The following is a 12,682-nucleotide window of genomic DNA, read 5'->3' as shown; positions in this document are numbered from 1 at the left end:
TGCCTGAACCAAATCCTTTGCAGTCCCTCCACCGCCCCTGGCGCTCTCTTGCTCGTGCTTTTGCTTTTGTACGTGCTGTACCTTTGGCCTGGAATTCCAGTGTCCCGCTTTTAGCTGTAGGAATCTTCTTAGTCATCCTTCAAGAGTCAGTTCAAGTATCTTCTCATTTGGAAATCTACCCTGACTCTCCCAGCCAGATTGGTTTACTTTCCAGGATTAGGTGTCTCCATGGTGCTATCAATAGTTCCTGTCACCCGGTATTATAATTATTTTCTTACTTGCCTATCTCCCCACCTTGACTTAGCTTCTTGGGAGCAGGGGCTCCTCCTTTACCTCCCTGAAACAGCACACCTAGCCCAACACCTGGCATCCAATAGGTGTTAAGTAAATGTTCTTTGGATAAGAGAACACGTAAGGAAAAGTTGATATCCTTCTACAAATAGATAGGGATGTGGCCTTCTCCACGATATTTGATTTCAAGTAGATTTAACTAACATTTAACAAGCCACACGCAAACACTTATTGTGTGCCAGGCAAGGTGTTCGCCACTAGGAACACAAAGATGAATGAAGACTCCGGTCATTGCTTTCCAAGACCTCATAGGCTAATGCATGTAGCCTCTGGTAGGCAGAAGATGAATGGCTTAATCACAAAGCATGGTATTAGCAAGGATTTCCTTTTTATATCCTATCCCATCCTAACTTCAGTGAGTAGTACAATCTGTAGAGGGCCTATGTGTATTTTTCTCACAGGCCCTAGTAACCTAGCACATAGTTTTTTTACCCTTGGATGTCTGCTATGGAGGTGCTGGAACTTGCCAGAATAAACCCAACAAGTATCAGCCTTAACAGAAACATGCTTGGCCCTGGGAGGGTTTAGGATTGCTCTAGAACTTAAAGTCATCCAAACGGGGAGACCTAGACGGTCCGCAGAGGAAGAGAAGCTGCCTAAACTGGCAGAGTTCCTTAAAGGTGTCCTGGGTTTTCTGGGAGAGTCTTAACGTCAGACTTCCCATCCTGTCATTTCCGTGAGCCCACAGGATGGCTCTGAATTCCAGTGGAGCTCTCGGGAAGCCTCTCAAAGGAATCCTTTGTCAGGCTCTGGGTCTTGATTTTGGTTCCTGTGATGCAACTACCATACATGGTGCCATCTTTGACTTTTCAGTCTGTTTGAAAGCGGTGACTCTCTGTTCCCAGGAATGTGTAATTCCCCAAAAGACTCTCCACTCAAATAAAGCAGATGCGTGGTGGGGTTGGGGGAGGGTAGAACATAGCTCCAGACAGGTGCCTCTTGATTACTGGGTGGGAGCCTGGCGCCCCCTACAGTGCACCAAAGGAGAGGTCCAGTTCATCTGCTTCAATTCAGGCTTTGGTGGTTTAATTTTGTTTTCTTTGTTCATTTTAGGAGTTTAGAATGGAAATGGACTATAAACAATGGATAGTTGACTTTGTTAACCAGTCATTACTTCAGTTAAGCACCTGTGATGTGGAAAGTAAGCGCTATGAGAGAACAGAGTTTGCAGAGCATCTCGGAGAGATGAACCGCCAGTGGCACCGGGTCCATGGAACACTGAATGGAAAGGTGAGCTCATGGTCACAGCTTGATGTATGATTTAGCCTTTGCAAAATACCACTTTCTGAAAAATTTTAAAAGACATTTGTGGGACCTCCCTGTTGGTCCAGTGGTTAAGACTCCACACTCCACTGCAGGGGGCATGGGTTCAATCCCTGGTCGGGGAACTAATATCCTGCATGCTGCATGGAGTGGCCAAAAATAATTAATTAAAAAAAACAAAAAGACATTTGTCTGGTTTACTTACAGTTAAACCTAGTAATCATCTCAATTCTAGCCCCTTTTAAATCCTGTCCTCCATTGGTGCATATAAGAGTTGGAAATAGTTTTTATATTTCTTTGCGATTTCTTAGTAGGAAATTGACTTAGGCAAGTGAAGAGGAGAAATGTTATTTAAGAAGATGTCAAGTATTACATGAGGCTACTAAATGGTCAGAAGTTTCGACATTTTCTGTGAAAGTAGATGTTAAAAAGCAGCAAAGCTATTTCAGCTTTAGAAAGATTATAAAAAGGAAGAAAAATGTATATGGCTTCTTGGTAGATTTTCATTCCATGACCGAAAAGATTAAGCACACTTATTCTTGGGAAAATATTTAATATTTATATACAATAGTGAAAATCGGTTGATTTCTTTATTGTGTGGAGAATGCATACAAATAGATTCATACAATTAAGATTTGATGGACAAAGAACATGAGCAGATAATTCACAAAAGAGAAAATTATAATTGGCAAATAAATACGGAAAGGTTACCACTTTGTCAGACATTTGAAATAAACATTAATAACATTATACACTTACTAAATTAGAAAAACTTAAGATAAAGATAAAAGCCCAAGGCTTTCACATTCAACATTGCAGATAATGGCTTACATACCCTTTTGGAAAGCATTCAGAAAATTTCAAGAACCATAATCATCATCTTATCTCTTAACCCAGCAGTCCACTCCTTTTACATTTATTTTAAGTAGACAGTCCTTCAAAAAGGAAAAGATATGTGCACCAAGTGTTCAATTCAACATTATTTATTCGGGTGAAAAATATAGACTGCCTGAATTTCCAACTTGAGAGAAATAATTAAAAAAATTATATGATGTCCATTTGATGAAATACTGGACAGCAAGTCATGACATAGAAAGCGCCTATGGCATATGAAAAGAAGTACAAAACATATATACTATGATTGTAACCTAATAAACATTGTAAGCATTAAAAATGAGAAGAATCACAGACATTTAAAAAATATTACTTTATTAAATTGATGCATTATTTGTGATATTCTTTATATTGACAGTTTTTAAGTGAGTCTAATGAAGAGAGTCTGGGGAAAAAAATTTTCTTAAGCTTTACGTATATCAATAGATGATGCAATGAAAAAATATTGAGTGTTAGCAACATGATTTTGTTTTGTACAGATACTGTGGAACTCCAGAACAGCCAGCTTTCTTATCAGGTTAGCTTTCATTTCAAATGTTAGATTTTTTTTAAAAAGGAGAAAATAATTCATATTTCCTGACTTATGAATCTTTATTCCAAAAGTTGTTGGGAAATCTTGTGCAAAACGTTAGAAATCTGAGAAGAAACAAAATTATCCTATTAAAAATAACATATCACGACATTTACATTTTAAACATGTGGTTTAAAATAAGAAAGTTTTATTTTCTTATTCATAACTGGTAGATACAACAATTAGAACAACTTTTGGAAAGTATCACTGAGAATGAAAACAAAATACAGATTCTGAACAACTGGATGGAGGCACAAGAGGAGAGACTGAACACTTTACAAAAACCTGAAAGTGTGGTCTCGGTGCAGAAGACACTCCTGGATTGTCAGGTGAGAAGACACACAGCACCTGTCCAGTGTGGCTTGGTCAGGCTGTTAGTTACCAAACCTGCCCCAGGGAGCAGGGCAAGCTGCTGTAGTTTCTGAGGGTTCTCCTCAAAGCCCCCAGCTACTTAACTTTCTTCTATAAAATAGATGTGTCCATGTGTTTTACAGAACTGCAAAATGCTGTTTTTAAATGATAAACAGAAGTATTTTCATGGTTATGGTAGTTCTTAAGAGATTTGAATGCTACTCCTAAGAAAAAAATGTTGGGAGTTCCCTGGCAGTCCAGTGGTTAGGATTCAGTGCTTTCACTGCTATGGCCTGGGTTCAGTCCCTGGTTGGGGAACTAGGATCTCACAAGCCGCACGGTGCAGACAAAAAAAAAGTTCCACGGGAATTTTGATGTTGATGTTTTCCAGTTTTTGTGTTTTTATTAATTTCTCCAGTATTTACAAAATTACTCTGAAGCCTCCATGAGTTTTAGTATTTCTTTCTGTTTCTTCAGAGGAAAATGGTTTTATTTTACCTACTGTGTAATGTGTTCTCAAAGGACTACTTTTCCCTCAGAACCACTGTCTAAATCCCATTTGGGCTAGAGCAGGTTGGCTGTGCCCTTTTTTCGTTCAGTCATCATTTGCCAGGTCACTTGGTCTTTGAGGTGCCCTCACCCAAACGTGCGTTTACTCCTCCCTCCCCACCGCCCCGATTGTGTCACTCCTGTTGAGAGCAGTTCCACTGTCCCAGAGCTGTAGACGGCACAGGTTACGTGGGTTCTGCACCGCCTACAGAAAGGCATGGAGCTTCTCACTGTTGGGGCTGGAAAGTCGGCTCAGACCCCTGTTCTACTTAGAAGGTTACAGAATGATACTGGATATAGTATATGGGCAGCAACACCTCCATAAGAGATCTTTTCAGATGGTCGTATCCTGTTTCTAACTACCCACTAGCCATTTCCATTTTAGAGTGTTTACAGCCACCTCCTGACTGGAAGCTCAGTGCTCTAGCACCCCCAGCCGGCCGCCCTGCTTTCACCTGAGTGCTAAGTTACTCAGGCCTGGGATGTCGTCACTGTTTTCCAGATGGGAAAATGCAGACTTGGCAGTTTGATGACTTAACGCTTGGTCCAACAGCCAGTACAGGGCAGACGTGGAATGGAAACTATATCTCCTAGACTCTTTCTACTATACCATGATGATAAGGACTTGCTACCTAGACTCTTCTAAAATCTAGAGCCATGTAATAATGGAAAGTATTGTAAAACCTCATATTGTAATATTGTAAATTCATATTACAAAATTTCACTGTAAAAATTGAATTGAGAGTGTGATATAATTAAAATGTCTTCTGTGTAATGTTATTAAATTATATACTCTATTGGCATTATTACTTGAAAAGTGCAGACTCCTACCTCTTACCCCCTTATTAATTGTTTTGTAATATTGTGCATATGAAAACCTTTTCCTCTTGCCCTTCCAGGATATAGAAAATCAACTTGCAGTTAAATCCAAAGCATTGGATGAATTGAGACAAAGTTACCTGACTTCAGAGAGTGGGACAATGCCATTGCTGGAAGATACAGCATCTAGAATTGATGAGTTATTTCAAAAGAAAAACAGTGTTATCAACCAGGTACTAGAATTCATTTACAGCGTATTATTTCTCTCCACGTATCCTTCTTTTACCTTATTTCTTGTTTGATAATGGACACTCGCTCCATACCAAAAACTGAAAAGTTGCTGTGAAAACTACTGAAGTGAAGTAGAGAAAAACATTTCAGATCTCTCTTATTTTTTTCCTTCACTGGATACTCAGAGGCAAAGTCACCAAATTCCCACATCCTTGGCAAGCTAGAAGTCCACCTGGTTATCTTTGTTTTGTCTAATGTACTCACACACACAAAAATGTCTCCACCCCCAACCCCAAACCCAGCAGAACATCTGGCGTTGTTTCTTGGCCAGATATACAGGAGCAGTTATGAAGAAGCAGCTCAGATTCCCCACACCCAGGGAGATGCCTCAGGGAGGGCGTGATCCTATCGCATGTAGCCTCTATTAAGCTAGAAGCATGGTCAGCCTAGGGAAAACTCCAGAGGTGGGGAGAAACAGCATGTGGTGAGGAGAAAGCATAGAAGACTGTGGAAGAAGTCTGGTAATTGTATGAAAGGCATGTCAAAGTCTGCATTTACCCCTTCTGGGAGGAAGAACACCAAAAGACAAAGGGCAGGCATCCTCAGACACTGCAACTTTGACATTTCCCCACAAATGGAGGGAGAAATTGTAAATACTAACCTATTATAGGTGTGTCCATGTTTCCCAGAGAGTCTTTATTGTGGATTATTTGTCATCTACTAAAATCTACATTCAACCATTTGTTCCAAGGGAGAATTGGGAATAACCCATGTAAATGAAATCCATAGGTGACCCTCAGCCTCATTCTTCCCCCAGGACTCAGGCAGAAAAGTAGGGGTGAGCTTAACATATCTGTGTGAGTCCTTTGTTAACATATCTTTTGTGAGGCACTGTGCTCACTGCCAAGGGTGCAATGATAAGAAAATAAATTGTTCTTACCCTCAAGATGCTCACAGGCTGCAGGAGGATAGCTGCAGTAAAAAGACAGACAGTAACAAGTGTTGACAAGGATATGGAGACATTAAAACCCTCCTACACTGCTGAGAATGTGTGTGTATAGGTTTTTTTGTGAACATATGCTTTCAGTTCTCTTGGGCATATACCTAAGAGTAGAATTAGTGGGTCATATGGTAACTCTATACAGTATTTAGCTTCTTGAGGGACTGCCAAACTTTTCTACAGAAGCTGCACCACTTTGCACTTCCATCAGCAGTGTATGAGCGTTCCAATTTTTCCATAGTCTCGCCAGTACTGGTTATTATCCAACTTTGATTATAGCCATCCTAGTGGATGTGAAGGGGTATCTCATGGTTTTGATTTCTATTTCTCTAATGACTGTGGATGTTGAGTGTCTTTTCATACGCTTATTGGCCATTTGTATATATTCTTTAGAGAGATGGTTATTCAATCCTTTGTCCATTTTTGAGTTTGGTTGTCTTTTTATTGTTGAGATATAAGTGTTCTTTACATAATATATAAAGATTTATATACTTGTATATTCTCGATTGTGTCAGAGATCATTTAAATGCTTCAATTTTCAACCTTTCATAGTTATCAAAACACATTAAAGAATAAAATATGGCCACCATTGCATTTCCTCCTACTTTGCACTTGCCCATCACTTTGGCCAAGCATGATGCTCTCCAAGTTTTGCTTGCTCTCCAGTAGTAACCAGACTTAAGTGCCGGGTAACACAGGTTGACACTTTACATTTATAATGCTTTACAGTTTTCAGAGCATTTTCACAGACACTATTTTCTTTATGTTTTCATTTATTATATCTGTTTTGTGGATGAAGAAATAGACTCAAGGATTAAATAACTTGCCCAAGGTCAGAAAGCTAATAGGGTGCCACTGAAATGTATATTCTGAGATTCTGATTCCTCAATCAGTGTTTTTTTCCCTGGGCTGTCCCTCTGTAGGCTGAACTCTCTCTGTGCTGGGGACTCTGGTCTGAGGGCTCTTTTCCATTCAGCTACTCTAAAACTTAGCCTTCTTTGATATTTCTTGTTCATTGACCCACCCTTCTCACCTTCAGTGAATCACTGAAGCTCCACTCTCAAATTAAAATGCCTAAATTGGATACGGTGGTAGAGTCCTTAGGAGGGGAAACAAAAAAGATGAGAGAGCCTCTTGTCGATGATTTCCTAAATATGTTTCTACTTTTTGTATAGGTCAATGAGCTCAAGACCTCCATGCAGTCTGTTTTACAGGAGTGGAAGACTTATGATAAACTCTATGATGAAGTGAATATGATGACGATCCGATTCTGGTACTGCATGGAACACAGCAAACCTGTGGTTTTATCATTAGAGGCCTTAAGGTGCCAGGTGCAGAACCTTCAGGTATATTAACCAGATCTTGGCACAATGCATTATTGGCAGAAAATCTCCAATGGAAGGAAGCACAGAAATGAACACAATTACTATTATGTTCTCCACAGAGAAACACGAAACAGTATTTTAAACAGCAGCATCAAAAGTATAACTTGAAATTTCAAAATGAATGACATGAACCAAATGAGTGAAACTTGGTACAAGTATACTGTGACTTTTTCTTCATCTTTCATGTCCATGTTATTTCACAATTTAAAGGTTTGGGTTTGGGGTGTTTTTTTTTTTTTAAGTATGCTATTTCAAGTGCTAGCCCCATGAAAGAATGCCTTCTCAGTTTTCTGCTTCACATTTCTGGTAATTTATCCCTGTCCTATTAAAGTTTGAGTGTTAACATTATTGTGGTACAGCGGCAAGTGTTGACCAGCTGCTGCCTTCTTTGGACGAGGCCAGGCTGTTCTGCAACTGACATTCCTGCTCTGTCCTCCTAGACTCTTCAGGATGAAGCTGAGAGCAGTGAAGGGAGTTGGAAGAAACTCCAGGAGGTTATTGGAAAACTCAAAGATTACTGCCCCTCAGTTGCTGAAATAATTCAAGAGAAATGCCAAAATACTCACACAAGGTACACTTTAAGATGCAATTTGAATGGTAGAGCAGATATTTTTATCTTAATGACGTGTGACAAATGAAGGGACGTAGGCTGGGTAAAGCCTTCTTAATCATCTGAGATAACTGGTTTCATACTATTCTGGTCTCTCCTGCTTGGAAGGATCTTGTTCACGTAAGATTTGACGTTGTGAAGGCTATTACTTGCCTTGTACAAGTGTTTGGTATAATGCATCTAGAAATGTCCTAAGTACAGCCCCAGTGTAGCCACGTTCAGTGGGCATAGACTAAATGCCCAATGCGATCCTCAAGGGCACCAAAACCAACAGGCAGAAACAGGCTAAGGGGTGGCCAGATGGGCAGTCTGTCTCACTGGAAACATTATAAGGTGGAAGTAAGGGGATGTTAGAATACATCTCAGGAGATATTTGTAAGGTTAGGAGGAATTCTTTGATGAACTACTTATGATAGAAAACTCCTTCTAAGGAGTGTGGCCCTGGTTGATTGTGAGGCTTTTATATAGCTGGATGGGATATGAAAGTTGGCCCAAAGCTGATTTGTTCCAGACAGTGGTGAAGAGATTAAGCTACCCTCAGTGGCCTTCTCCACCCTTCCTTCCTGCAGATTCAACCTCTCCTATAAACCAACTTTGAATATATGTTGAACAAGGGACACCACATTTATGTACCCTGCAGTGGTGTCCTCAGCCCTAGATCCAGTCCTTAGTGGAAGAGGGGGAGGAGGGAGGGTAAAGATAAACACAGACACGTATCTAATTTCATATACAGTAATGGGGGCCTCCCTCAAAACATATGGTGGTTCAGGTTGCTATTAAAGGGATTCAGTTGTCACCAGTGCACATACACATTCAGTTGTTGGCACAAGAATATATCAGAAGGCATATTGAAAACGACTGAAGAAAATAGCACCAAAATGCCAACAGTAGATATCTCTAGATTAATGAGATGTCAGGTGTTTTTTTTTACTTTCTCTTTATAGACAGGTAGGTAGGTAGGTAGGTAGGTAGATGGGTAGACAATCTCAATATAGGTATGGATAGATTTAAACACACGTTTTGTGGGGGGTTGTGAGCATATGTTGTATTTATAATTGGGGAAAATCTTGTTTAAAAACAGGTGGTTCTGAGAAGATTTGTGAAATACAAAGAAGTAAAGCAATTATGCCATTTGTCACCTTTTTCGCCCACTCAGCGGGGTTGAGGATATTGTGAAACAAGCATTCTCATGTGTTTTGGGTGAGAATGTAAATATTATAATGCTTTCAGAAAGCAGTTTGAACATATACCCATAACCTTAAAAATATTTACATATTTATATTCTTTGACCCAATAATTCTCTAAGAAGTCTAATTTAAGACCAATATCTTGAAATACAGAAAAAATCCTTTGGACAAAGTTTATCTGAGCATTATTTTTGCAAGCAAAAATTGAAAATTATCCCAATATCCATACTAAGCTGGAATTTGGTAATTAAACAAAAAAGACCATTTATAGACCATTATGTACAGCCATTTAAACTTAGGCTTACTTATTTTTTATTAATGGGAAAATTTTTTTTTTCCCATGGGAAAAATTTTTTAAGTTAAATGGGAAAGAAAGGCAAGGTATTACAGTCCATAGTATGGAATAAAACCAAAAATTTTTAATTTCTACTTTTTTCAATTTTAATAGAATGAAAAATGTATTACAGAAAATAACTTCTTATTTTTCTTATTATTACGATTTTTAGTTTTTGTAGCAGTTTAACAGTGCATATAAATGAGAATCCGAAAAACAAGTCACACAACCAATGAATGGGCCAGCACCACCAAATTAGCTGACTTTCATGGATGCAAAAAGACTTTGAATATTTGCAATTGTTCATAACTTGGTGGTATCTACTCTAAAAGCGAGGTCTCTAACTGGGTTTCATCAACAGCTCTAGTTAAGTTCGCCTGGACTCCAGAGTTGATTTTTAGCCTGGCCCTCCCCCCACCGTGGAGACCAGCTATGTAAATCTGGGGCCTGGGTACTCTGCTGCTGCCTTCCCTCATAGATTGTGTGCTAGCATCCTTTGAGGGCTACGCAATTTTCTCTTCTCATGTGACTAAGATCAGTTTTACCAAGTTTTACCAACTTTCTGATGCAAATTGACCTAAGTAGAAAGAGAATACACAGGAATTAACTTTTCTCTAAAGAACAAATGAAATATTATCAAGTACCAGGTAAGATCTGCCATTTTTTCCTCTCAATCCACAAAGAAATTAGTCCTACACCATCCCGTATTTCTACAAAACATTAAAACATTAGCAAATTTAGAACATCATAGGAAATAAATACCCTTTGCTGAGAAGTAGGAAAATATATTGTTTTTTATTTCTACTTTTATATAAGGAACATGTTGCTTTTGTAATTAGAAAATAAATTTGACATAAACACAATTTAAATAAGGCCTACTTAAAGACCCCCTCTATAAAATAAGAGGCCCTCCCATGTGGAGGAAGTTTCATCAGGCAAACAGTTCAGTACTTTCTTCACCTTTGCCTAAGAGACATTCATCATACAATAGGTGTTTCCTGCCAGTCACAAATTTTGCGGGTTTTGTTGAGAATTATAAAGTCAATGAAGTATCCTAATTTGGAATTCTGTTTATATATTAATGATGGCATTAATTTTGAAAAGACATTAACACGTCTTCTTAATTTATCTGCTCTTAACTTATGAGTAGAGTGTGGGCGCTGTGCTTTTGCTGCAAAGGAAAGGATGGATGGGGTTCCTGTTGTTCATGTTGCCCTGACAGGTGGACACAGGTAAACCAAGACATTGCAGACCAGTTGCAGAGGGCCCAGAGCCCGCTACAGCTCTGGAAGGCATATAGCAGTGCTCACGCTGAAGCTGCAGCAAGACTGGAGCAGCAGGAAGCAAAGTACCAACAGCTCGCAAACATCAACACATCTGGAAACAACCTGGCAGAGATCCTGCCCCCAGCCCTGCGGGACGTAAAGGTAGGCGTTAAGCCCATTGGGAAAACCAAGGCCAAGACAGCCTGACAAACAGGGCCATGACCCAGGGACTAGACAGACCACAGGGAGGGAGGAGTGGGTCAGGACAGGTGTGTGAGCAGACCATGTAGGACACAGGCAAGACAGGGACGTGTGGGGTTGGGAGAGCCAGGTGGTGGCTCAGAGGTGAGGGCCACGCAGCAGGTAGCTGGGTCAGGGGCACCTGACACCACCTCCTTCCAAATCTCCCCTTTCACTCTAGCAGGAACATCTCTAAAGCCAAAGCTTCATACAAAGTCTCCAATAAAAGCAGAAATATATCAGCTGAATGTGGTCATCTAAGAATAGTAGATGTTGAATCTCTTGATTTAGAAATAATCATGAATAATTATCTAAATAATCTAAATAATTATCTAATCTAAATGAGTAATCATTTAGATTCACCACCATGTTAATAAGGCTTTTCTGTGGATATCATGATTTTTAGACTATTATTTAAGAGTTGTGTACTTTCCTCTGTGGTTTTATTCTATTATGTTAATGAATGCCTAGAAAGCAAATACTTTCTAGTTTTAAACTAGGTGACCAGGTACATTTTGTATCTTTTAATACTATAGGTTAAATAAAGAAGTATTAACCAATTAAATTAGAGATAAGAATCCAACAGATATGAACCATATTTCTGATCAACTTCTATCTAATCTGTTGGCATTTAAAAAACAACAAAAACAGAAATTTCACACAGTTGCAATATTTCTGGAGCAGCCCTAAAATCGTCTTGGTCAATGAAATTCTGTGCTCTCTGCAAATGAATCTATTTATGTCACAAAGTGTCAGGCAGAGGACGGGGTTGGATTGATTCTTAAAATGCATTGAAGCAGATCCTTAAAGTGTTCACTGACTAGAAATATAAAACATAAGACTGTACCCAAGTCATCTCCAGTTTCTGTAAACTAGAAGCCCCAACTCTATTTATCCATGGTTACTTTTAGCTCTGAACTGACAAATTTCAGAACAGCACCAGTGATATCATATAAAGAAGGCTTAGCTTTTTTATCTCTTTAAAATAAACAGTAACAAAAAGCCACACCCACTATTTCAGAATCTAGAAATTCTCCTAGATGTTGATGGAGTGGCATGAATTGGGGATTTTTGTTGGGAAAGGAGGAGGAAATGTTTTGCGATCACTTTTTTCTTCTCCAGGAGCTGCAGCATGATGTGCAGAAGACAAAAGAAGCCTTTCTCCAAGATTCCACTCTCCTGGATCGACTCCCACAGCCTGCAGAGCCCAACACCCACGTGCTCCTCTCTGGTCAAATGCACTCCCTCCAGAGGGCTTCCTACTTGGAAAAGATGCTGCTTATGAAAACAAATGAATTTAAGGTTCATCTTAGTTTTCTATTCAACTTGAAGTCTTGGACATTTGCACACTCCCTTCAATTCCGTATATCTTCTGAAGTGATAGTTATTAGTGCTTTGTGGGCTGCACCTTAGGGAAACCACAGAATAAAGATGCCCTAAACATATCTACCATTTGACATGATTCTTCAGTCATGTGATTCTTCAATCACATGGGCAATGGGCAGATCTTAAGCATACATTTCTTCTTTATTGAACATGTTAAAGTGATATATTTCATGCACTGTTCAGATCTCATAGTTATTTGAATTTCCAAGTTGGGTAATTGAGTCATAGAGTAGCTGCTTAAAGCGC

General features: G+C 39.3%; 2 protein-coding genes across 1 annotated transcript in view; one reads left to right on the top strand and one right to left on the bottom strand.

Annotated features, from left to right (window-relative positions):
* ESR2 (estrogen receptor 2) overlaps positions 1-12,682 on the bottom strand; it is a 196,069-nt gene that overhangs the window by 51,443 nt on the left and 131,944 nt on the right.
* Positions 1-12,682, top strand: part of SYNE2 (spectrin repeat containing nuclear envelope protein 2) — a 329,548-nt gene that overhangs the window by 253,945 nt on the left and 62,921 nt on the right. The window contains exons 84-90 of the mRNA XM_060141612.1: positions 1,405-1,581; positions 3,253-3,408; positions 4,879-5,031; positions 7,205-7,375; positions 7,855-7,985; positions 10,768-10,972; positions 12,173-12,352. Of these exons, the coding sequence (XP_059997595.1) occupies positions 1,405-1,581; positions 3,253-3,408; positions 4,879-5,031; positions 7,205-7,375; positions 7,855-7,985; positions 10,768-10,972; positions 12,173-12,352 (1,173 nt within the window). The remainder of the gene's footprint in view (positions 1-1,404; positions 1,582-3,252; positions 3,409-4,878; positions 5,032-7,204; positions 7,376-7,854; positions 7,986-10,767; positions 10,973-12,172; positions 12,353-12,682) is intronic.

The sequence above is a fragment of the Lagenorhynchus albirostris genome, chromosome 1 (genome assembly GCF_949774975.1).
Source record: "Lagenorhynchus albirostris chromosome 1, mLagAlb1.1, whole genome shotgun sequence".
Classification (NCBI taxonomy): domain Eukaryota; kingdom Metazoa; phylum Chordata; class Mammalia; order Artiodactyla; family Delphinidae; genus Lagenorhynchus; species Lagenorhynchus albirostris.
This window is presented reverse-complemented; position numbering and strand designations above follow the sequence as displayed.